At 43.3% G+C, this 25,389-nt stretch overlaps 2 protein-coding genes across 8 annotated transcripts in view; both read right to left on the bottom strand.

Moving 5' to 3' along the window:
- Positions 1 to 18: 18 nt before the first annotated feature.
- Positions 19 to 15,728, bottom strand: Mrnip (MRN complex interacting protein). Of its 2 annotated transcripts, none has more exons than XM_058583358.1 (7): positions 15,576 to 15,728; positions 12,130 to 12,189; positions 10,744 to 10,832; positions 6,338 to 6,419; positions 3,258 to 3,415; positions 2,550 to 2,637; positions 19 to 656 (listed from the first exon to the last, which is right to left on the bottom strand). In XM_058583358.1, the coding sequence occupies exons 1-7, from the start codon at positions 15,639 to 15,641 to the stop codon at positions 174 to 176; spliced, it is 1,026 nt and encodes a 341-aa protein (XP_058439341.1). In that variant the 5' UTR covers positions 15,642 to 15,728; the 3' UTR covers positions 19 to 173. The 2 variants fall into 2 exon arrangements, with proteins under 2 accessions (XP_058439341.1, XP_046313002.1); XM_046457046.2 differs by having other exon boundaries at positions 3,258 to 3,409; positions 6,344 to 6,419.
- Positions 15,729 to 18,368: 2,640 nt separating this feature from the next.
- Positions 18,369 to 25,389, bottom strand: part of Tbc1d9b (TBC1 domain family member 9B) — a 51,923-nt gene continuing 44,902 nt past the window's right edge. For 2 of the 6 annotated variants that reach the window (XM_046457038.2, XM_046457041.2), the window contains one exon: positions 21,173 to 24,608. In XM_046457038.2, the coding sequence (XP_046312994.1) occupies positions 23,913 to 24,608 (696 nt within the window). In that variant the 3' untranslated portion in view covers positions 21,173 to 23,912. Of the gene's footprint in view, positions 18,959 to 19,062; positions 19,166 to 21,172; positions 24,609 to 25,389 lie in introns of those variants that run through there. The other 4 variants (XR_009228029.1, XM_058583356.1, XM_058583355.1 and 1 more) reach the window with 4 other exon arrangements.

The following is a 25,389-nucleotide window of genomic DNA, read 5'->3' as shown; positions in this document are numbered from 1 at the left end:
GGTTGCTGATGAGAGAAATACCTGTTTTACAGTAATGTTTATTGTCTACTCTTGGTTGTTCTCAGATTACACTCCTTTAAAAGCACCTCAGGAATTCTGTTTCTGTGGCATAGTAGAGGAAATGGGCACATGTAACACATGACTCTAAATACTACAGTTATGATCATCTCAGTTTACAGATCATCATCAAAGTCTTCCCCTGTTGTAAAGAGACTACATAGTTGAACAGGTGGGGCCCTCTCTACCCCCTGGACCAGAGGAGTCCCTGTGCTCCATGACTGCTGAGGGGAATTCCTGCAAGGCCTAGGTCTGGACATGGGAGTGTATGTGGCCTGAGGAAACTGGATGGTGGTGGTGAGCCTGCTGGGATTGCCTTCCCTTGGAGTCTCAGTCCTAGGGGTACCTGGTTCAGCCTGTGTTGGGCTGGCTGACCCAGAGCCACTGTGCAATGGTCTTGGCACTTCTGTGTCCACAAGTGAGCTGTTCCCAGGTGAAAGGAGAAACCGTGCCCATTTAGAAGATGGGGCCTGAACCTGTGGCGCAGGACTTGGTAGTTTCCACCGAGGAAAACTAAGCTCCCTGGTGTTGCAGTGCACAGAGTTCTGGAGGCAGTGGTTGCTGCCTCGCTCCCCGGTCCTGGTCAGGCCAGTATATCCCTGGGTGAGAAATCAGAAATGGCTTCCGTCAGGCTCCACACTGCTACTGCCTCACTTCTGCCTGGGTGCTGACCCTTGTGCTTTAAGCTCTCCTACTTACTACTCTGGCGGGCTGGAACATGCCTTGATTTCGATATTTAGCAAATCAAAGTGAATAAACACCCTCCACCTCACCCCAATCTTCTGCTAAATCACAGGACCAGGTTTCCCAGAAAGACATCTTCATGTCATTAGGTGACCCATCCATTGGAGACTTTCAGATCAAGTCAGGGGTTCCTGAAAGGAGATGTGAGCGGGAAGGACTTAGAGACTGTCTAGAGAGGACAGAGACGCCAGCCTGCTTACTCTTGGCCAGATGGAAATATCCAGAGCCATGAAAACAACTATGTAAGTAGTTCACAGAGAGGTATGAAAGAGGTGCTTGGCCTGGCTTCTCCCACTTCAGGAACCAAAGATGCATTGAAAGTTAGTTTCAATACCTACAAAAGGACTTTTTTGGGGGCGGAAGGTACCAAATAATTGAACTCAGGGGTACTCAACCACTGAGCCACATCCCAGCCCTATTTTGTATTTTATTTAGAGATAGGGTCTCACTGAGTTGCTTAGTGCCTCTCTTTTGCCGAGGCTGGCTTTGAATGCATGATCTCCTGAGCTGCTGGGATTATAGGTGTGCACCACTGTGCCCAGCTCCTGCAAAGGGATTTGAAAGTAGAGGTGGTGAGTGTCTGTAATGCCACTTCCCAGACAAGGGAAGAAACTGGTCTTGATGCTTAATCATGGCTTTGCTGCTGAACTTGCTGTGACCTCACTGAACCTTTGCAAGCTTTAGTTCCTTGCTTTTAAAATGACAACAGGCTATGGTGAGATTAAAATTTACAGCCCAGGGACTGGCACTAGATTAGGTAACTTACTACTGTTATTCTGTAATCTAGAATATTCAGGGCCACAAACCTACCTGGGGTAACTAATTCATGGCAACAACAAAGTTTGGACTTTGTTTCTTGACTGTGAGCCAGTGTTTTGCACAGTCTGAAGCCAGGCATAGCAGATCTTAACTGATGTCATCAAAGCAATAAGCAGTGACTGAGGAGAGTTCCTCTGCCTAATTCCTTGGGCTCCCACCACAGTGCTACACTCTGAAGCGCTGAATGTGCAGAGGGGCCTGCTAGGTCCTAAGCATTAGGAAAACATCCTCAGTGAGAAGAGTGCCTGGGAGGAGGGAGTGTGCAGCTGGGGCAGGGCAAATGCACAGGAGATCCAGGGCAGGAGGACAGAGATCTCCCCTTTGCAGGATGAAGATGTATGAACATGGGAGGGATATAGGATATGGGCCAGAGAAAGGTGTGTTGGCTTTAAATGGAAAAGAAAAATCCCCAGGTTGGGCTGGGCACAGTGGCTCAGACGCATACAGCAGCCACTTGGGAAGCTGAGGTATGAGGATCACTTGAGCCCATGAATTTGAGAAAAACCAAGTCAATACAGCAAGATCCTATCTCAAAAAAACCCCAAATCTTGCTGGGCATATTGCCACATACCTGTAATCTCAGTGACGTGGGAGGCTGCAGGAGGATTTCAAATCCAGTGCCAGCGTTGGCAACTTAAAATAAAAAGGACTAGGGGCGTAGTTTAGTGGGAGAACATTTCTGGGTTCAATCCCCATTACCAAAAAAACAAAACAAACGAAAAAACAACCACCACCCTTACAAATCAACTTATAAAACAAGAAAAATTCCACGGGTAGATCTGCTGAGTGGTAGAGATGGTTAGCATGCCCAAGGCCCTGTGTTTAATCTGTGTGTGTGTGTGTGTGTGTGCACACGCACATGCTCTCTCTCTCCTATGTAAGCTCAGTGATGATGGATCAGAAGAGAAATATTATTCTTCATCACTGACCTCCTGGGATTCCAAGGTGACTTCAGCATCATCTGAATCCTGGACAACAAAGCTCTGAGGAGGGTGGTCTGTGCTCTGGCTCCATTTCCTGGCAGAGAAAGTGCTATCATGTGCTGTCAACAACCAGTTTCCCCAGAGCCTAACTCCATGGTCATTTGGCCTGACCCAGGCTAGGGAGGAACCCCATCCCTTACAGCTTCCCAGGTGGCTGCCCAGCAACAGTCCAGGCAGTCCATTTTTCTGCCCTATATCTTCTTGTTAGAATGATCTTATCTGAAACTAGAATCTACCTCCTGAAAGCACCTGCCCTGAGAAGCCATCCTCAGTGCTTAGCCTAAAGCGACTTCTAGAACACTCACTGAAACAGAGGAAATTTAGAGGAAGAGAAACCCTGAAAGTCTGAGGTCTTTGCTTCCAAGATCCCAGGCACATTGGTCATTCTGGCCACAGTTCACTTTGTCAACCTTGCCCTTAATGATTCTCTCCAATTTCTGTATAGTCTGAGACACTCAGCATACAGGTTGCCCATGCCAGTGTCCTCCGAGTCCTCATCTCCTTGTGGCAGTACCCAGGGACAGAGGGGGCTGGCAGTGATGGCTATCCCCCAGCTTTCCTGCCCACTGGCATATGACACTTGGGCTGCTCCTACTTTGGCCAACAACTAGAAGCAGCTCATCATTCCTTCTGGATTACAGACCCACTTGGCACCTTTTTCTGGGCAGGGCTTGATTGAAGGGAGGGCCTAGATGCTCTGGGTTGGATGAGGGCTGTGTGTGGAAACATACTCCTTCTGGCTCCTGCTCTGGGCTGCCCTTGTCTAGATACTTCAGCCAGCGGTTCTCCAAGGGCTGGGATTTTTCCTGCAGGTTGGGAAAGAGATTAAACTCTAGAGTTGGAAAGTGGCCACTTTGATAAAAAATCATCAGCTTTGATACTTAGGTATGAGGTCTTAAGACCCATGTTTCCCTCATTACCAGGAAAGGCACATGGCTGAAAGCTGATGGGGATACAGCTGCCCGAAGACAACAGTGGAGACAGTGTACATTGGTCCAGGCCTTGTGCAGGGCACAACTTGTCAAGAACCTTCCAAAGATCTATGCTCCTTGACTCAGGATCTCCAAACAACCAAGGCACAAAGATGCTTGTCACAGGGGTGAGATATAGCTCAGTGGAAGGGCCCTTGCCTAGCATGGCTAAGGCCCTGTGTTCCATCCCCAGAAATGCAAGGGGAAAAATCATACTCATGACAGGGTTACAAATAATAGCAATTATTTAATTATAATAGTTGGACATGGTGGCACAAGCCTGTAATACCAATTGCTTGGGAAGTTGAGGAAGGAGGATCACAATTCAAGGGCAGACTGAGCAACTTAATGAAACCCTACCTCCAAATTGAAAATAAAAAGAACTGGGAATGTAACTCAGTGGTAGTGTACCCTGGGTTCAATCCCCAGTACTACTACTACTACTACTACTACTACTACTACTAATGGCTTAAGTGGAGAGGCAACTAACTGCCCCCACAATAAGGGAATTAGCACTGGTATGCCCACAATATTCTATAGGTACTCTTAAGCTTTATAATAATAATAATAATTATTATTTTTTTTTGTGGTGCTGGGAATTGAACCCAGGGCCTTGCACATACTAGGTAAGCCCTCTGCCATTAAGCTTTTTAAAACTGAAAATCATTGAAAGTTACATTTAGAAGAATGATATAAAACTTTAGGATGTAAAAAAGTATCTTTTAATAAGAATAATGAAGTACCCATAATCCCAGCTACTCAAGAGGCTAAGGCAGGGGGATAACTTGGGCCCATCCATTTGAGACCTGCCTGGACAACATATGCAAGACCCTGTAAAGGGATCAAATGGGAAGCACAGACAAAGCTGTCAGAATGGCTGTACTTGAGTGCTTATGAGCACCTCCCTAGTTTACAATAAAAATATGAAGACAAAGTAATGAGAGGACATGGCTAGTGTTATCCTGTGAGCAGAGCAAAGCTAGGTAGTTGCTTTGCTGGTGGACAGTTTTTCCCATTTCTTCTGGCTCTGGGAGGACACAGAGCTCTCTCTATGTGCCCACAGCATCTCTAATGTACCCAGAAGGCCACCCACTCAGTCACGAAAGCTGTCACACACACTGCCCACCTGATGCTGTCTGAGTGCCAGGTGCAGACGACAACTAACAACTGCATGTTATTCCTGCTCCCAGGAAGCTCCTGGAAGCTCCTAGAAGGTCTGGAGCAAAGGAACATGAAAATCCTGGTATTTGATACCAGCTTCCTCTCTTTATCAAAGGGATGCTCAGAGTGCTGTGGGAAGAAAGCTGCGGCTGCACAGGAGGTAAGATCAATCTAAGTTTGGAAGGAGTTCTCCAAGGAGATTTATTCTATTTTATGGAACGAAATACTCAATGTTGAGTATTGTAAAGATTTATGCACATGGCTAACTCCATCCTTACAAATGGTACAGGTTCCAGGGGCTGGAGTTGTGGCTCAGCGGTAGAGTGCTCACCTAGCATAAGCGAGGCACAGGGTTCAATCCTCAGCACAACTTAAAAATAAATAAAGAAAGGTACTGTGTCCAACTAAAATATTAAACAAAAAACCAAATGGTACAGGTTCCAGTGATTTGGACACAGAGGCAGGAGACTCTAAAATTCAAGGCCAGTGTGAGCAATTTAGTGAGATCTGCCTTAAAATTAAAAAGACAAGTGATATAGCTCAGTGGTAAAGTGCTTTTGGGTTCAATCCCTAGTATCAAAAACAAAACAAAAACCCCCAAATGGTAGAGGATTTATTTGTATTTGTTTCTTTTTGTTAGTACTAAGGGACTGAACTTGGCCTCAGGCATGCTAGGCAAGTGCTCTAGCACTATGCTATATTCCCAGCTCTTGTTTTGCAGATTTAATTTTGGTACGGGGATTGAATCCAGGGGTGCTTAACCACTGAGTCACATCCCTGGCCCTTTTTATTTTGAGATAGGGTCTCACCAAGTTGCTTAGGGCCTTACTAAATCACTGAAGCTGGCTTTGAAATCTTGATCTTCCTGCCTCAGCCTCCCAAGTTGCTGGGATTACAGGTGTGCTCCACTGTACCCAGTTTGTTTGTTTTTGAGCAAGGGTCTTGTTATGTTGCCCATGATGGCCTCAAATTCCTGGATTCGAATGAGCCTTCTGTCTCAGTCTCCTGAGTAGCTGTGACTACAGTCCACTTCTAGGCCCAGTGACTAATGAATATTCTTAAATAAAAATTATAAGAGGCCATAGTTTTGGACTAGGCTCTTGTACTACGACCTGACAGACCAGACTAAAAACTAAAATGGTCTCACTTATGCTAATGTCCCATATCACCAAACTGAAATAAATTTAATCTGAAATCAGGAGACAGGTAACAGCTTAACTTTCCAAACAGGCCAGTTTCATTGGACACGATAATGAAGTTCCCTCTGCTTTAATTCTTACTCAAAAAAAGGTAACCTGAAGTGAACTACTTACTTGTCTATTGTTCTATCTTCCTGTTCCCTCCTTACAAGAAAAATAATTTTGAAATGACCCATCTATTCTTTGTTCTTTGTTTCTGCTTTCATTAATCCTACTTTGTGAATAAAACCAACCTCTTATTCTAGTTTATGGAATAAAGTATTGCCTGATTCAAGAATCACAAATGAAGTTGATTGGGATCTTTAAACTAACTGTGTTGTAATTTCTTCCTCTGGCAACACATAAATGGAATCCCTTAGGAGACACAGAGAGCCCAGAAGGCAGGGCTAGAACGTACCTGCAGGCCTACCTGTGGGATCCCATCCTCAGCCTGCTGCCCACCTGCATTTTCTTCTTTGCCAGCAGTTACAGCTGCTTCCACAGACCTAAGGGAGAGATCATGTGCAGGTCCTTTATAAAATGGGAAGAGAAAGGACAAGGAAGATGAAGACAGGAGGATGCAAGGATCCAGCCACAGATTTCAAAGATTGTTTTGGGGAATCTCGGGGACATAGTTCTGTTGTTCTGATGTGGTTCTGTCATCTTCCAACAATTTAGATGGCCTAGGCAGAGGGGGTATTTGATTGAGGCTCGTGAAAGTCACTATCAAAAGGAAACACGATGCAGGGCCAAGAAGGCAGACCCTCAAAGTAGAAACAGGAGTTGGCATCCTGACTTTGCCAATGACCAGCTGTGTGTGACTTTGAGTATAACACTGGATCCCAGTTTCCTTATCTACAAATGGGGATAACACTGTACCTGTGACTACAAAAATAAATAAGACAATATGTGTATACATATCCTATGCAAGGCCTGGAATTTGAAGTAGTGCCAGCTGAATTCTTGCAGCACAGAGTCTCTCCCTCTAGCAGAGGGGACATTTTCAGCAGTCAGGGGTCTTTTTAAAATATATATATATATTTAGTTGTAGTTGGACACAATACCTTTATTTTGTGTACTTATTTTTATGTGGTGCTGAGAATTGAACCCAGTGCCTCGCACTTGTTAGGCAAACATGCTACCGCTGAGCCATAACCCACCCCAGCAGTCAGGGTCTTATGAGAGGCTTTACAGTTGTTGTGTTATGTCTCCAAACATTACAAGGGAGGGAATTTTCCTTTTTTTTTTTTTTTCTTTTGGGTACAAGGGCTTGAACAAACCCAGGGCCTCACACATACTAAGCAAGCACTCACCACTAGCTATATCCCTAGTCCTTTTAATATTTATTTTTTGAAAAATTTTAATTAAATATTTTTTAGTTTTAGGTGGACACTATATATTTATTTTATTTTGATGTGGTGCTGAGGATCAAACCCAGTGCCTCATACATGCTAGGTGAGCACTCTACCACTGAGCCACAACCCTAGCCCCCTCCTTTAAAAAAATTTTTTTTTATTAAATATTTACTTTTTAGTTTTAGGTGGACACTATATCTTTATTTTGTTTTTATGTATATTTTATTTTGAGACAGATTCTCACTAAGTTGTTGAGGCTTGCCTCAGCCTCCCAATTTGGGATTATGGGCATGTGCCATAGTGCCATCAGCTCAGGATGTCTTGGAATTCTGAAGACTAGCTTATCTTAAAAAAAAAATTAAATGCTACCCCTGACAAGCTGGGGTCTATTGTTCTGTCAGTTAGCTGTTTGCTCTCTAGCTCTTGCTTTGTTTTCTGTGTTCTGCAATTTCATTATGCTGTCGTGTCTAAAGGCAGATTTTTATTTTTAAAATTTTTTAAACTGGGGATTGAACCCAGGGCACTTAACCACTGAGCCACATCCCCAGCCCTTTTTTTATATTTTAGTTAGAGATAAGTCTTGCTTAGGGCCTCACTAAGTTGCTGAAGCTGGCTTTGAACTTGAGATCCTCCTGCTGCAGTCTCCCAAGCTTCTGGGATTACAGGTGTGTGTTACCACACCCAGCAGGGTAGATTTTTAAAAAACTTTTATAATTAATCAATTGAGGAGTACTTTATACCAAAATATACTCACTTAGATACATATTTGGATGAGTTTTGATAAAACCATGCTTTTGAAACTACATCCCCAATCAAGGCAGAAATTTTTATCACTCTGAAAAGTGCTCTTGTGCTCCTTTGCAGCAATCTGCATACTATACTCTATTTTGTATCTGGTTTCTTTTACTTAGCAGTTTTGAGATTTGCCCATGTTGTCTTTGGTGCTGAAAAGTATTTGATAGTATGAATATAGCAGAATTGGTTTAGTCATTTATCTACTAATATATCTAGATATCTAGACTCTCACTAAAATCATACTATCTTGAGTTCAATAAGCATTGAAATAAATCTTGATATCAGATTATAGAAGTCCTCCGACTTTGTTCTTCTTCTTTTTTTTTTTCTTTTTCAATAATGGGGACTAAACCCAGGAGCACTCACTACGAGCTATATCCTCAGTCCTTTTTCTTTTTTCTTTTGAGATAGGGTCTCACCAAGTTGTTGAGGGTCTTGCTAAATTGCTGAGGCTAGCTTTAAACTTGTGACCCTCCTGCCTCACCCTAGAATCACTGGGATTATAGGTATATGCCATGATGTCCAGCTCACTGAATTTTTAATTTTAATGAGATTACTTTTAATTTTTCTTTCCTTTTTTTTTTTTTTTTTTAGAACTGGGGATTGAATCTAGGGGGTTCTTAACCACTAAGCCACAGCCCCAGACATTTTTATTTATTTATTTTTCGAGTCAGGTCTCACTAAGTTGCTTAGGGCCTCACAAAGTTGCTGAGGCTGGCTTTGAACTTGTGATCCTCCTGCCCAGCTTCCCGAATTGCTGAGATTATAGGCATGCACCACCAAACCTGGCTTTAATTTCTATAAACTCTTTTTGAGTTTTTTTTCAAATATACCTGGCTATTTTCTAAAGTCCCTCATATTAACCCCTTTTTATTTTGTTAAACATATCAAACATGAAATATTATAAATTCTGGAATCTTTGTGAGCCTGACTTTTCTGACTTGTTTCTGCTGTCTTTAGTCCTTGATGACATGCTTCCTTGAATGTTTAACAATTTTTAAATATGAATACTGGGGTTGGGGATGTAGCTCAATGGTAAAACACATAGCATTCATGAGATCTTGGGTTTGATCCCCAGCAATATACACATACACACACACACATCAATTTAAAAAATCTGAGCTGGGTACATTGGTGCATGGCTGTAATTTCAGCTACTAGGGAGGCTGATGACATGGGAGAATTTTGAGTTTGAGGCCAGTCTAGGCAACATAGTGAGTCCTCATCTCTAAATAAATATCTTGAATATACGCTCCTTGGAACTTCATCTATGGACTTTTTTTTTTTTGGAGGGGGGGTACTGGGGGTTGAACCCAAGGGCACTTTACCACTGAGTTATACCCCTAGTCCTTTTTAATTTTTGAGACAGAATCTCATTAAGTTACTGAGGCTACCCTCAATCTTGTGATCCTCTTGCCTCAGCGTTTTGAGTCACTGGGATTACTGTGTGTACCACCACACCCTACTATCTGTGGGAATTCTTTAAGGTCTATGTTGGTGAGGTGTTGCTCCAGGGGAGCAGACTTCCTGGGACAATTGAAAAACAAATTTTCAGCTTCAGGCTCCTCAAATAGTGAGTATAAAAACTGAAAAGCCACTGCATGGCTTCCTGTGCTTCCAGAGTTTTAGAGAGATATTTCTCCCTCTTCGGCCAGGGCCAAGGTCAATGAATAAGAGCTTCCTGCTGCAGTGTTGAGTGTATTTGCAGTTCATTTGTGCACTAGGGCAGAGGCCTTTAGGGACTCAAGCTTTATATGGAGGTCTCCTACTAAATTTTTTTTCCTATAAAGCCCAGGCCTTTGGCTTTGTCTTTTGTCTCTGGCACCCCTCCTAGCCCCATAAATGGAGGCTTCAGAGTACCAAACTTTGCACTTCAGGTGCTTTCTCTCTGGATTTTGGCTTTTACTTCATTTTTATTTTATTTTTTTCTGGTGGTAGAGATCAAACCCAGGGCTTTGTGTGTGCTAAGCAAGGGCTCAACTACTGAGTTCCACCTCCAGCCCTAGCTTTTTTTTTCAACTTTTGACCACTTAAGGTTACTTTCTTTTTCTTCTTTTCTTTCTTTGTTTTTTTGGTACCAGGAATTGAACCCAGGGGCACTTAATAAACACTGAGCCACATGTCTAGCCTATCTATCTATCTAACTATATCTCTCTATATTTTTTTAGAGAGGGGGAGAGAGAGAGAATTTTTTCTTAATATTTATTTTTTAGTTTTCAGCAGACACAACATCTTTGTTTGTATGTGGTGCTGAGGATCGAACCCCGGCTGCACGCATGCCAGGCGAGCACGCTACTGCTTGAGCCACATCCCCAGCCCCTACAATTCCTATTACACATATAGAGCACAATTTTTCATATCTTTGTATAAAGTATGTTCACGCCGATTCATGTCTTTATACATGTACTTGTTTTTTTTTTTTGCATTATAATTCTTATTACACATATATACCACAATTTTTCATATATCTGTTTGTATATAAAGTAGGCTAACAGCTCATTAGTTCATCTGAAATATTATAGCTGGCATTTTTAGTTATTTTTAGGGGGAGGACGGCTCAGGGTGTTTAATCTGCCACACGTAAAACATGGAAATCTAATGATTTCTCCACTGTATACTTCCACCATCCAATCAAGATGAAAATAGGACAAGATAACGTACTCCTTTCAAATCACTGTACCTGAGTGACAGCTCTGAAACCTGTCCCTGTAGCAGATTTAATTTTTGGACATGGCGTCTACAGTCAGCACCAGAACCCTCACCATAAACCTGAGAAAGAAAAACATATATTTAGTTTAAAAAGTATTGCCAGAATGCAAAGAAACAGATATATTTGAGATGTACCTCATGGAAGACCAAACTGTATTATGCAAGGCCCAAAAATGCTTGAAGCAGCATGCAGGAAACCTAATGACTGGCTGCTGTTTCTAGAGTGATTTATAAACAGGCTCTGCAGCCAGTTTAGGTCTAGCTGGCTGCCTCACTAGCACCCTGAACTCTTATCTAACAAAGCAACCCAAAGCCCTATGCAAAATGGTTAATGAATTCCTAGTTCAATGAAGAAGCATATAATGGAATTTTCCCAGTCAATGCTCCATCTATTTCACTTAATAAAAAGGGTCACAAGAGAAGTAACACAAACTGCCAAAAATATATAAAACTATGCTTACCCTAATTGATAATTAAAGGAATACAAAATAAAATGACATGCCTTTTCCTACACAGCAGTCACCCATTTGTTCAATAGATATTTACTGAGTACCTATTATGTGGTAGGCCCTGGTCTAAGTGTGGATAATACTATGCAGCAGTGGACAAAACTCACCGTCATCAACGAGCTCTTTCTAGCAAGAGGGGACATAATAAATTAGTAAAACATCTGGCTACAAGACAGTTAACAAATGTTCTCAGGAAAATAAGGCAACAAAATAGGGTAGGGCTGAATGGGGGGCAATGCGTACAAAATTTTATGTTGGGCATTCCATGGTCAAGAAATGAATCACTGAGAAGATGACATCTGAACACAAATAGGAAGACACGAGGGAGCAAGCCATGAAAATATCAGGAAGAACATCCTAGCAAATACAATGAAACAGAAATGAGTGCAGAGACCCAGAGACTGACATGTGGAGTTAAAGTGAGGGGCCAGCTGAGAGGCCTGAGGGGAAGGTGGTAGGTGATGAAATTTTGGAGCATGAACTGGTGAGTTCCACCATAGGTAGAATCAGCTTTACAGGCCTGAGAACTGCTATACTGTTGCCATCTTGAAATTCTTTTCTTTTTGAGACTGAGACTTGCTATGTCACCCAAGCTGGCCTTAAGTTTCTCGGCTCAGTGACCCTCCTGCTTCAGATTCCTAGTCAATGAAGAAGCAAATAATGGCATTTTCCCACACACTGCTCCATCTATTTCACTTCATGGAGGAACAGGAACCTAAGGAGCAGGAGCTCTGTATCTGGTGAACTTAGTGAGAGAGAAGAGGATCCTGGCTGTGGAATGTTGGGGCTCCATGAGAAACATCTTCTGCAGGGCTGGGCCCACCTGCTTTCTGTTTATCAGAACATACCTTCAAAAGGGACTGCTTCTCTCCACAAGCCTTGCATGTCCATTTGAGACTTTTTTTCACCTACAATGAAATTTCAGAAATATAGCTTATACAATTATATAAAACAGGACAGAATTGGATGAGAAATAATTTAGCTATACCCCCAGCCCTGATGGTGGCATTTAAAAAAAATATTTTCTTAGTTGTAGATGGACACAATAACTTTATTTTATTCATTGATTTTTATGTGGTGCTGAGAATTGAACCCAGTGCCTCACATATGCTAGGCAAGTGCTCTACCACTGAGCCACAACCCCAGTCCTGAAGGTGGCATTTTTAAGAGGAAAGAATAAACTATTTAATAAGTGGTTCTGGAAAGACTGGCCATCCATGTAAAAGAAAATCAAGTTAGTTTTCTGCCGTCTGTGTGTTGTTGTTTTTTTTTAATTGAACCCAGGGGCACTTAACCACTGAGCCACATCCCAGCTCTTCTTTTTTTTTTTTAATTTTTTAATTTTGAGACAAGGTCTTGCTACATTGCTTAGGGCCTTGCGAAGTTGCTGAGGCTGACTTTGAACTTGCGATCCTCTTGCCTCAGCCTCTTAAATTGCTGGGATGTAATAAAATATTTATCTCTGTAATAAAATAAATGTTACATCTGTATCTCTCTCTATATCATATCTATATAAATATGTATACATGAACATATTTATATGTACTTTACAACCCAAGATGAAAATTATTATATCTTCAAAAGGTAACACAGCCTTTATAAAAGCAGACATCTAAAGACAGTAGAGATAATGGGTGAAAAAAGACAGTCCATTCAAAAGAGGACTGAGGATGAAGAGGGCTGAGGATGAAGCTCAGTGGTAGATTGCTTGTCTAGCATGCACAAGGCCCCGTGTTCAATCCCTAGCACCTCAAAAACAAAGCAAATTACTATGATTAATATGTTTTTAATACAAAGATTCTAAGGACAAACAGCATTTACTAAAAATTTGAGTGGATATATCCTATGACTTGACTTTTTTTTTTTTTTTTTTGTGGTACTGGGGATGGAACTATGAGCTATGGCCTTGTATCAGGACTTAGCAATTCTACTTTTCAGGATCTACCTAAAAACACCACAAAACAAATCCTGTGCATTTTCTATGGGTATATATGCAAGTAAGAAATACATCATTGAAAAAGTCTGGGGCTGGGTTTAATGGCGCACAACTGTAATCCCAGTGGCTCTGGAGGCTGATGCAGGAGGACAGTGAGTTCAAAGCTAGCTTCAGCAACTTAGCAAGGCCATAGCAACTCAATGTGACCCTGTCTCAAAATTAAAAATAAAAACGGCTGGGGATGTGGCTCGGTAATTAAGTGTCCCTGAGTTCAGTCCCTAGTACTAAAAAAAAAGGGTCTGGGCCAGGCTTGGTGACATATACCCTCATCCCAGCTACTCAGGAAGCTGGGATGGCAAGTTCAAGGCCAGCCTTGGCAACTTAGCAAGACCTGGGTCTCAAAATAAAACTACAAAAAATAGGGTTGGGGATTTAGTTCAATGATAGAGCATTTGCTTAATGTGTGAGCCCCAGTATTCAATCCCCAGTATTTGGGGAATAAAATGGAAAGACACATATTACTGGTAACTGATTCTGGGAAGCCAGTAAGAATAAAAACAGGATCTTTGCAATTGTATAGGCGTGGGTTTGCCATTTATTCGTTGGCAAATCCACTTGATTTCTCTGGATTCCTGCTGAAATTAAATGAGATGTGTGAAACTGCCGAGCACACAGAAGACTTGTAATTAACAGGTTGACTTCCTCTCCTCAACACTCCCCCACCAAGCATCCTACTGGGGATTGAACCCAGCAGTGTTTTACCACTGAGCTATATCCTCAGGTCTTTTTATTTTGAGATAGGATCCCACTAATTTGCCCAGGTTGGCCTTGAACTTGAGATCCTTCTGCCTCAGTCTCCTGAGTTGCTGGGAGTACATGCATGCATCACTGCACCCAGATATTTTCATCCCTTTTTGAGACAGGGTTTTGCTAAATTGCTCAGGCTGGTCTCAAACTTGTGATCCTCCTGCCTCAGCCTACCAAGTTGCTGGGATTACAGGTGTGTGCCACCACAGTCACTCTCCCTCTCTTTCAAATCATTTTTTTAAATTACTTTAAAAATATATATATATATATATATATATTTATTTTTACTTATAGATGGACACAATGTCTTTATTTTACTTTATGTGGTGCTGAGGATCAAATCCAGTGCCTTGCGCATGCTAGGCAAGCGCTCTGCCTCTGAGCCACAATCCCAGCCCATCAAATCATCTTTCATAGAGTTAAAAATGAGCATGGGCATGCATGACAGTATATGTGTAATGATTAAAAAATGCAAATGATTTCCATTTATTCTCAACTCTAAAATACAGTCCCCAAAAAACACCTAAGTTTCTGAGCCCCTACAAAGTTCCATTACATGCAAACTTACAGATGCATATTCAGCATCTTATTGTCTTTAATACATATTTTAAGGAAGTTTGATGCTATTCTTTTTCAAGGAATGGCAGATTAATGGGTAACTAGGAAGAAGAGGAAACCATCAGAGGTAGATACACAGTGTTAGTTGACTTCAAACTAGGGCACAAACCAGAAAAGATTAGGTTAAATTATAACCTCAGTCTTGTGTGCTCAAAGTCAGGAAAGCAAACAGATTTTAGACATATCGACCATTTAAAACTGGAGGCGTCTGTGGGTATGCTTAAACTGGAGGCAGAGGCAATCTAGTGACACCAGAGGGCGTCCAGGCGTAGACCAAGGACATTTCAACGGTAACTTGTTCACACCAGTGCATATTCCCATGGCTGCATCTTTAGTCTGAGTTCTAAAAACAGTTGTTAGAATAGATCCCCTTTGAAATTAAAAGCAAACTTCCTGACAACTGCTTTTCTGTATCCTATACTTCCTTAGTAAAGTACAGATGCAAAGGAAGCCTGACGTATTCTCTAGGTACAGCCTAGCTAAATTTACAGATGAACATCACCTGGCTTTTGTAAACCCCCGGTGGACCAGCTGAGAAGTAATCTAGCAGTTTCTACCAGCAGCCAGCGTAAGCTTGCCAGCCGGGATCCAGGCAGGTTCCTTGGGCTTGCCTGCAGCAACACGCTCCCTTTGTAATTAAATTAAGAAAGAGCCACTGCCCTGCATAAAGGATGCTATCTTCAGGGTGGGCATCCCAATTCCCTACAGGAATTCATGAAAGGCCACCTCAGCAAAAACGATTATTTCTGGTTTCTACAACAATCACACATAAAATAAAAACAAAAGCTCAGAACGACGTTATGGGTAAGCGACACCAAATAACACCCAGTCCTCAGCACTGTCACGTCTTCGGGCTCCAAATACACCCGCGGCCCGTCACATCACACCAGCCATCCCCGCGCGGGAGGAGGGGTAAGCCGGCGCTTGCCCCACCTGGTGCGCCTGGAAGAGGCGGCAGCTGCAGCATCGCAGGACCCGAGACTGCTGCGACGGCGCCATGACGGCCTCCGTCGCCCCTTGCCGCGCGCGTGCGCCCCACGCTCACGTCTCGGCTCCGCCCTCTGACCCGGCTCGGCTCCTCTAGGCACCAGCACCACTTGTTTGCGCATGCGCCCCGCGCTCCCGTCTTCCCAGGCTCCGCCCCTCTCGGAGGATTTGGCGCCTTTGGGTCCCAGTGCCGCTGGTCTTGCTTGTGTGCGTCACTCAGGCCCGCCCCGGCCCTGCCGCTTCCCCGCCCGCGGGCTACTCTCGGGCCTCTTTAGCCTCAGGCTTATCTTGGCGGTTACTTGGTGGTACGTTTGTCTTCCCGGTGTCTCAGGCCCCGCTATCCTGGGACTAGTTCACGAGCAGGCCGCCAACCCGCGATTTGTTGATTTCCCCTGCCTGCTCTGATCTTTGTCTCCTTTCCCCTTTCTCTCTCTATATATTGATTGAGCCCAGGGACGGCTTGCCACGACTACATGCCCAGTCATTTTTGTTAAGGTAGCTGGTGCAAATATCCAGACACAGCTCTGAGTCAAGCAAAGGTTTATTGACAAGAGAATATCTGCCGGGCTGCCCTTCTGCAAGGTGCAGCAGCCTGCTGAAAAAAACTTCTTAACTATATACTCATTTGCGATGAAGGAGCCAGAAAATAACCCATTTGGTCTTGTGATTGTTACTTGGCGCTGTTTCAGTTGTTAGGGACTCTTTGGGGTGGGCTGAATGAGAAGGTCGTGCCTGGGTGCGCTTTTCAAAATGGAGTTTCTTTGGCCCAAGGACCTAACGCTTTTTACATTTTTATTTTGAGGCAGTGTCTGAGTTGCTTGGGTCTTGCTAAGTTTCTGAGACTGGTCCTGGAATTATCCTTGTGGGCCAACATACCCAGTCAGTTCTATTCTGTTTCTTCCTGTGCTTGCTGGGAAATTTGAAGTTTCAAGGACAGGATACCCACTGCTGTCCGGCTCTACCTACATGGGTAGCTCTGCTGCCAAAAGTTGCAGAGAGGGAGACAGAAGGGAACTTCCTGTTTCAGCCCACTCCGCTGGTTCTGTGGTTCGAATATGCGGGACATCTGGGTAGAAGTGTGCAGTCAGTCTTTGAGCCAGAGCGCTATGGGCAGAAGGGCCGGAGGACACAATCCTGGGAAAACAGCTCACCAGCTCCACATGAGAAGGAAGTTGAAAATGAAAAACAGTCCCTCCTGCAGTCCCCAGAGAAAGCTCTATTTGGAAGGTGGAGGAACGAGTTCACCTTATGTGTCTCATCCCCACCAGGACCCTAGTGCCAGCTGGCCAAGGCATTCATGCCTGACTTACAACATAAACTATCTTTTCTTTAAAAAAAATTTTTTTTGTAGTTGTAGATGGACAGAATGCCTTTATTTTATTTGTTTATTTTTATGTGGTGCTAAGAATCCAACCCAGTGCCTCACACATGCTAGGCAAGCACTCTGCCATTGAGCCATAACCCTAGCCCAACATAAACTATAATAAAAAAAATTATAATACTCAATTCTGACAAAGATGTGGTGAGAAAGGTTCTGCTTTATAGAATGCTGGTAGAGGAGTAAAATAGAAAACAAAACAAGAAACCATCATTGATAAGAGTCACAATTACCAAAACCTAAGAAAAAAAACCCATGTCACACAGACAGATTTATTATGTACTAGTGATTACTGAAGTCTAACAGGAAAAAAAAAAAGGGGGAATAAATATTCTGAAGAATAGTTGCTCTCCATAAATGGACCACAATGCAGGTCCATTACAGAGTTTTGAGTTTGAAGTGAAAGTGCACATGCATTATTAGGAAGTGACAGCCAGGCCTGGTGGCGCTTACCTGTAATCCCAGCAACTCCAGAGGCTGAGGTAGGAGGATCTTGAGTTCAAAGCCATCCTCAGCAATTTAACGAGGCCCTAAGCAACTCAGCAAGAACCTGTCTCTAATAAAATATAAAAAAGGACTGGGGATGTGGCTCAGTGGTTAAGAACCCCTGGGTTCAATCCCTGGTACCAAAAAAAAAAAAAAAAAAATGGGGAAGTGACATCTTTGCTTGGCCAAACTTTGGTCAGGCTTCTGAATACTCTCCTGTGCACTTCTTTGTTTTAATCCAGTTTTAAGAAAGAACTCTGCTAAGTCAGTTTAGCAAGAACTGCTTCCTTTCCATCATCAACATCTGATCAGTATCTTCACAATCATCCCCCACCCCCATCCCCAAGGTGAGGTCTAATAAAGCTGGCGTGTCTTCAGCAAGAATCCCGTTAGGTCTGTGTAGTCAGAATTCTCCTTATTCACCATGTTTCCTCCTAGTAATTTTCCATCTGTTGGCCTCCGGCTATAAATTCTCATCTGCCCATGCTGAATTGGAAGTTGAGCCCAGTCTCTCTCCCCCATTTCCAGACCCCATTGCAGTGGTCCCTATACCTTCTTCTTTTTTTTTTTTTTTTTTTTTTTACCAGGGATTGAACCCAAGGGTGTTTAATAACTGAGCCACATTCCCAGCCCTTTTTTAAATTTTTATGTTGAGACATGATCTTGCTAAGTTGTCTAATGCCTTGCTAAATTGCTGAGGCTGGCTTTGAATTTGTGATCCTCTTGCCTCAGCCTCCCTAACTGCTGGGATTACAGGGGTGGGCCTACTATCACTGTGCTTGGCCTCTGGCCTTATACCTAGTCTGATAGTCTTGAATAAAGTCTTCCTTGCTGTGTTTTGTAAGCACAAAATGATGGGAGTAGACCTCAACAGATTCAGGGAAACCATTTATTGTTCTTCAGGTACTGGATGCGAAAATGGCCATTGTTTACAGAGAGGATTTTGGTTTATAGGGTACAATTAGGGTGGTTTCAGACAGTCAGGGGCTAGTTACATAGGTTAAAAGTTTTAATTCAGAAGGGAAGCTGTAAAAGGTTGAAACTCATTGTTACTTGAAGAGATAGGAGTCCAGATTGTGAGGGATGGGCATTTCTTTTTCTGGAAGTTATTGTCTCCCAGCGTTTCAGTATTCGACTCCTTCTGCCACTGGGTCGCACTTGACTAAAACACTCAGGGTCACTCCAGGGGAACTGAGCTGCGCAAAATAACCACATAAGAGATAGAAATGTTTTTTTTCCTTGGGGGTGCTGTGATGGCTCCTCTAACCTTAAGGGTCCGCAGAAAGAGAGAGAGAGCACATACTGACCTTTTTTACTGAGGAGTAGCCATTCAAATGAGGTAAGGGGTCAGGTTTCAGGGGGCTGAGTTCAGCTTCATGATGTCTGCTGTCAGCAGGTTGACTGACACCCAAGGGCACAGTAAGAAAGGGGACACACAAAAGGTGTTTCCATGGAACATTCTATCCTAAACAGGGCAAGGGGTAATATTACAAAGGAACAGGTGAGCACAGCTCGACCCATGGGGATACAGGAAGGCACACCCATGCATGAAGACACAGTTGCTCACACCTTAGAAGACCGGGGCTCTCCAGATCACAGCGTGACTGCTGGATGCCGCACAGTTCAGCATGGTCACATGCTAGTCAGCCTCCCACATCCTTCCTCAGGGCCCCTGTTATCAGGAAAGAATTTACTGGAAGGATAATAATGCTTGGCTAGTTTCCCTTCCCTCCTCCGGAGCAGCATTGTCTCTCTGCTTTTCTTTGGGGGTTGTTTTGCAGATTATCATTTTCCATAACTCTTCATTCTTTATCTGCTGTCACTGAATAACTTTTTATTTAATAAAAGCAAGGTGGTTACAAAATGTACATAATTTCAGTTATATAAAATCTGTCATTTATTTATTCCTAGGTGTGCGTGTTTGTGTAGGTGGGTAGGATTATGATTTAAAAAATATTTTCCAAATTTTTCACAATAAGTATATATCAGAAAAAAAATTTAAAAATTGTGTTTCAAAGACTGAGTTGCAAATGGACAATGGCCAGGTATAAAGAGCATCTGCCATAGACATGTTGGGACATGCTGGGACTCACTAAGTTACTGGCCATAAGGAACAGCAGCCATAGGCTTTCTTAGTCATATCTGGTTGCAATTGATAAGGAGCTATAAGGGGCACTAACCATAGGCACATTTAACAGTAACTGGTTACAATCAATAGGGAGCACAGCTCCATGGACATGCGCAAAGAACATACCCTGTTGCAATTACATCATCTCACTGGACATAACCAATGGACATTGACTTTCACTGGGTGTAACCAATCACCAACGTACACCATCAACTTGGAACTATATTTAAGTCACTTGTTTTGCTACATTAATGAGGCTGCTCCAAGGACATCAGTGAGACTGGCTGCCTTGCTGTCCATCCCCAGATTGACTCTACCATTCCCTGACATACATCCATCGGCTGGAGAGAATCACTGGACAATGGCCATGTCTGCTCTTTGGCTAAGAGAAATTGCGTGGCATCCAAAGTATTTTGGGGCTCCTGGTTGCCCTAGATTGTGTGATTTGCTTGTAGTGTTAATTAGTGTGCATTAAATGCTAGTTGGGGTGCTCCAGCAACTCAACACTTTTTGCATTAATTGTTTATGTTTGATGATTGGTCTGATCAAATATATGCTTGCATTTAAAGACAATCCGCCTCTTGAGTAATTATTAACAGCACGGCTGGTGACACAGGCACTATATAACAACAGAACTATGATCTGAAACCTCTGCAAATAACCAGACTCCCCCAAATCTCAATTGACTGAGACCTTGACTTGGCCAATAATTGCCTGCTTCTCCATTTTTGCATACCCACTGGCTCGCCTCAGAACCAACCAGAAAAAAAAATATATGCTCCCCAAACCAGTGACATAAAACATTTTGGGTTTATTGGGCAAAGTGGTGAGTGCTTATAATTTTAGTGACTCAGGAGGCTGAGGCTGGAGGATATCAAGTTTGGGGTCAGCCTGGGTAATTTAGCAAGACCTGTCTCAAATATAAAATAAAAAGGGCTAGGGATGTGCCTCAGCGGTAAAACACACATGTATCCTATTCTTCCCTCCCTTTCTTTCTTCCTTTCACTCAAACTACGAGGCTCAATGTTCTTCCTGCCTAGTGCTGAGACTACAGGTTCACATCACTAAGCATGGCTAAGCAGTTTTAAAATATACAATTATTCATGTTTACTTGCAGGATAAGCATATATTGAAAATTTATTTCCTTCATTCTTATTTAGTGTTACTGTTCTGGTGGTTAAACATTTTGATTCTCATTCCAGGTTCAATGATTAACACATGGAAAGTACTGTTGCAACCAAAACAAAACAGTTTTTTTTGTGTGTGTGTATGAGTGTGTGAAAGAGGGGCGGGGGACGGACTCATTGTTGTCCCAGGCTGGTCTGGAACTCCTCTGTACTAGACATCTTCCTGCCTCAGCCTCCCAAGTACCTGATACTATAGGTCAGGCTACCATGCCTGACATATTTTTGTACATTCTTTTATAATGTGAATAGGTTAGATTATTCTTTTATGTTCTTACTTTTTTCCCTTTCTCTCTCTCTCCCTACCTCTCTCCCTTTCACTGTGGATTAGACCCAGGTACACTCTACCGCAGAGCTACATGCCCAGTCCTTTTTTTTTTTTTAGTGCTGGGTATCAAACTCAGGGCCTTGTGCATGCAAGGCAAGCACTCTACTAGCTGAACTATATCCCCAGCCCCCAGTCCTTTTCTATTTTGAGACAAGGTCTAACTAAATTGCCCCAAGCTATCCTTGAATTTGTAGTCCTCCTGCCTCAACCTCCTGAGTTGCTGGAATCCCACAGAGGTGTGAACCACTGTGCCCAGCTATTCTTTTTTCTTTTTTTTTCCTTTAAAAACATTTATTTTTTAGGTGTAGTTGGACACAATGCCTTTATTTTACTTACTTATTTTTATGTGATGCTGAGGATTGAACCCAGGGCCTTGCATGTGCTAGATGAGTACTCTACCACTGAGCTACAACCCCAGCCCCCCAGCTATTCTTTTATATTATTTTTTTGTTATATTCATAAGTTTCATTTATCCAAATTCCAAGTTATTAAAGCCTAATTGATTACAATCAACTTTAAGATTCCAAACTAGCAAATGTATGAGATTCTCATGCATATCTAATTGCATTATGGCCAAGAATAGTATTTTTGGCAGAAATCTGTTGTAATTATAGTGGTTTGGAATAAATACTAGAAAAGAAATCATGTTCTTCAATTTTGTGGCTTTTTTTGTTTTTGTTTTGTACTAGCAATTAAGCGCAGGAGTGCTCTACTACTGAGCTGTATCTATCCCTAGACTTTTTATTTTTGAGACACTATCTTGTTAAGTTGTTAAGAGTCTTGATAAATTGTTGAGGTTGACCTCAACTTACAACCTCCTACCTCAGCCTCCTGAGTTGCTGGGATTTCAGGCTTGAGCCACTGTGCCTGTCTGCACATTTTTAAAATGGTTGTTTTTAAAGAAAAAAAGAACAGTTGTTCAGTTTCCTTGCTGTTGTTTTGCTGCATTTATTGAGAATGGGGCATAGCAGTTGAGAACAAGGTAAAGTCATAGTGCATGTTATTTTATTTTCTTGTGCTGGGGATGTAACCCAGGACCTTGTGCATGTTAGACAAGTACTCTACTACTGAGCCACACTGCTTGCCCTATACTGCAATTTAAAAAACTAGGAAATCCATGGAAAGTAGTTGCCTGGGACTCAAGATAAGAACACAGACTCCCTACAAATGGCCTGAGGGGTCTTTCAGATGTGTTGGAAATGTTTCAAAAACTGCCTTGTGGAAATAGTTGCACAACTCTATAAACTAGAATTCATTGGCTTGGACATTAACAAATAGATTTTATGATATATTAAGTTATACCTCAATAAAGCTATTAAATTTAAAAACAAAAAGGCTGGATATGGTGGTTCATGCCTGTGATCAGGAGGCTTTGCAACCAGCCTGACCAGTTTAGCCTGACCCTCTCAAAATTTAAAAACAAAACAAGAGAATTTGTGGGGCTGGGGTTGTAGTTCAGTGGTAGAGCACTGAATGTCTAGAATGTGTGAGGCATTGGGTTCAATTCTCAGCACCACATATAAATAAATAAAATAAAGGTCCATCAACAATTAAAAAAAAGAAAAGGAAAAAAAAAAAGGTTTGTGTATGTGGCTATGTGAGAGGACACTTGCCTGGCATGAGCAAGACCCTGGGTTCCTTACCAGTGCGGAAAAAAAAAAAAACCCAGACACAGAGATATATCTTTTAGTAAAAGCGAGAGTGGCCCCATGTGGGGGCAAACACTGGACACAGTGATCCACTTCAACTCCTGCTGCAAATAAAGTGGTCCTTGTGGCTCAGCCCTGTGTGACTCAGCTCAAGGAGACCCCCACTGGTTGCCTGTGGCCCACACTCTGCTTCTAGAATCTAGTGACTTGCTATAGCTCAGGGCTGAGACACATCTATACTTCTGTCCCACTGCCCACTAAGACCTGTAGAGCTCAGGGCTTTTTCTGTCACAAGTCAATTGGTACGATGTCTACATCTAAACTGGCAGGCATGGCAACTCCCCCACCCTTTGTGGGGGACCAAATGTCCTGAACTTCCAGAATGAGGCCTGGGTCCCATTCCTGGCCTAGGGAGAAGTCAGGAGGCCTAAGCAGTTGTTGAAGGCCACTTTAAGGCACTATACACAGTGGGTTTTATTTTATTTTTTTTATTTGAGGGATTAAGGCATTGAGCACAGTGTGATGTTTAGCCAACTGAACTGAATACAAAGAGATAGATGAGGACCTGAGGATGTGCTTTCAAAGTTAATGGTGACAAAGAAGCAAAACCGCATGTAAGGTTAACGCGCCCACCCCTATGCAAGAGATGCTTTCTGCTGAGTTCCCCAGTCAGGAGGCTCAGGCTTAAGGGCCTGATCACTTTGAAACCTGATAAGCTTATGACCCTCCTACCTGGTGCCAAGTGGTAGGATCTGGTACCTGGGCCACACAGCTGTATGAAGATGGCTCTGTGGTTGGAGGACCTAGTGTTGCCTGAGCACAGCATGGGGTGCAAGGATGTGAGGCAAGTATGGGCAGATCTGAGAGGCTCTAACACTAGGAGGGGCAGCCAGGCTCTAGGAGGGTTCCCGCCAATCAGAGAGGAGGTGGGTGGCCAGCCTTTTCCTGGGCAGTGGGGTGTACAGGCCCAGGAATGCTTCTAAGGCAACTGGGTCTGCATTGGCCTTTGTGTTTACAATTCATTGTTTCTGGGGAGAATGAGGGTGAAAGGAGAAAACAGGAAGGGAAGGAGGAGACAAAGGCTGGCCCCTACTTCTGAGGCTTCAGCCAGAGCAGTGCAGCTGCAGAGGTCAGCCCAAAACCCCAGACTGCTCATGGTCACTGGAGGTGCTGAATTGTCTCTCCACCTTCTTTTGGTCCTTGATCTTGAGTCCAATGTCTACCCTCTTCTCAAAGAAGTTCACTAACACAGACTCTGTCAGAATGGAGGCCAGGATCTGCTCAAAGGAAATGCACCAGTCCGTGTCCACAGTGCCCCCAGTGCGTGAGGTGGCTGTGGGACTGCGGGCCTCTCCACCCACCAGCACTGTGTCATCTGCAAGGTCCTCGCACTGCAGGGAGCCTGTGCTGACCACTGAGTATGAGGACATGGATATGTCATCTTTGGTTTCATCATCAGACAGAAGCTGCCCCTCGCCACTGCCCCCCTCTACCACCATCTGGCTTTCCTGTGGTGCTTTCCCAAGGTGGGTGTCTCCACCAGCCTTGGCCTGGGGGTCCCCTGCAGCTGGTGGCTGAAGCTCCCGTATTGGGTCCTGATGGGGTTCAGGTGCTGGTAGCTCGTCCTCCTCAGTGGTACTGTTGTGATCCCCGCTGTGGGCACCATCCCTGGGCTTTCTGCCCGTCCGGGTTGAGAACTTCTTCCCTACCTCACCGATGCGGAGGAGGAGGCTGGCCACTGTGGCGATGGCATGGTACAAGTCTTGCTCCATGGGATCTTCACTGAACATGTTGTATAGTGTCTTGCAGAGCTCAATAAATTGCTCCTTAAAGAGAAAAACAGTACAGGGAGATGGTAAAATATGGGTTATATTAGCTGGACTGAGAATGCAGGCCACTCTAATTGGTGCTGGAATATTGTCTCCATAAACCTGTGCCTTACCATTCCCATTTTACAGATTAGGATACTCAGACTCAGAGGAAAAGTGACTTGACCAATGTCTTGTAGCCCTTCAAAAGCCTTTCTTTCCCAGCTGCCTTTCTCATCAGTAGGATACATGATTGACTTGGATTGTCCTGGTTTCCGGTTTCTGTTTGTAATTCTGCTAGCTTAGAGAGCCTGACTACTTTTTTTTTTTCCCGAGGATTTAACCCCAGGGTGCTTTACCCCTGAGCTATATAGCCTTAGTCCTTTTTATTTTGAGACAGGGTCTCATTAAGTTGCTGAGGGTCTTGCTAAATTGCTGAGGCTGGCCAGGAACTTGTGATCCTCCTGCCTCAGCTTCCAGAGTTGCTGGGATTACAGGTGTGTGTCACCATGCGGAGCCAGAGAGAGCTACTTTTATGAGGGCTTTTTTGTTTTTGTGGGGCTGGGAATGGAACTCAGAGCCTTGCACCTGCTAGGCCAGTCTTTACCAATAAGCCTGATTCCCAGCCCCTTTATCTTTCTAAACCTAATCACAAACCTAATCCAAAATTCCTCATATTTTGGAACTAGTTTTGGCTTTTATATTTTTAATCAGAAGCAACTTCTACTGTCCTTTACTGAAGGACAGGGGGTGACAACAAGGTGTATACTTGTTCAGTTGAGGAGGGCTAGGGAAAGCC

Source organism: Marmota monax, unplaced genomic scaffold (genome assembly GCF_021218885.2).
Source record: "Marmota monax isolate L192 unplaced genomic scaffold, Marmota_monax_Labrador192_F-V1.1 WCK01_AAM20220418_F8-fsc00263, whole genome shotgun sequence".
Classification (NCBI taxonomy): Eukaryota; Metazoa; Chordata; class Mammalia; order Rodentia; family Sciuridae; genus Marmota; species Marmota monax.
The sequence above is the reverse complement of the archived record's forward strand: the minus strand, read 5'-3'. Positions and strand labels throughout refer to the sequence as shown.

What these genes read in the sequence shown, in the direction of transcription:
- Mrnip (XM_058583358.1), bottom strand. Translation starts at nt 15,641, where the DNA reads ATGGCGCCGTCGCAGCAGTCTCGGGTCCTGCGATGCTGCAGCTGCCGC. An exon ending in ATGGGATCCCACAGGTAGGC is followed by an intron (nt 3,416 to 6,337) that starts CTGCAGGTACGT and finishes CTCTTTCCCAAC; the next exon opens with CTGCAGGAAAAATCCCAGCC. An exon ending in CAAGCCCTGCCCAGAAAAAG is followed by an intron (nt 2,638 to 3,257) that starts GTGCCAAGTGGG and finishes TTTCTCTGCCAG; the next exon opens with GAAATGGAGCCAGAGCACAG.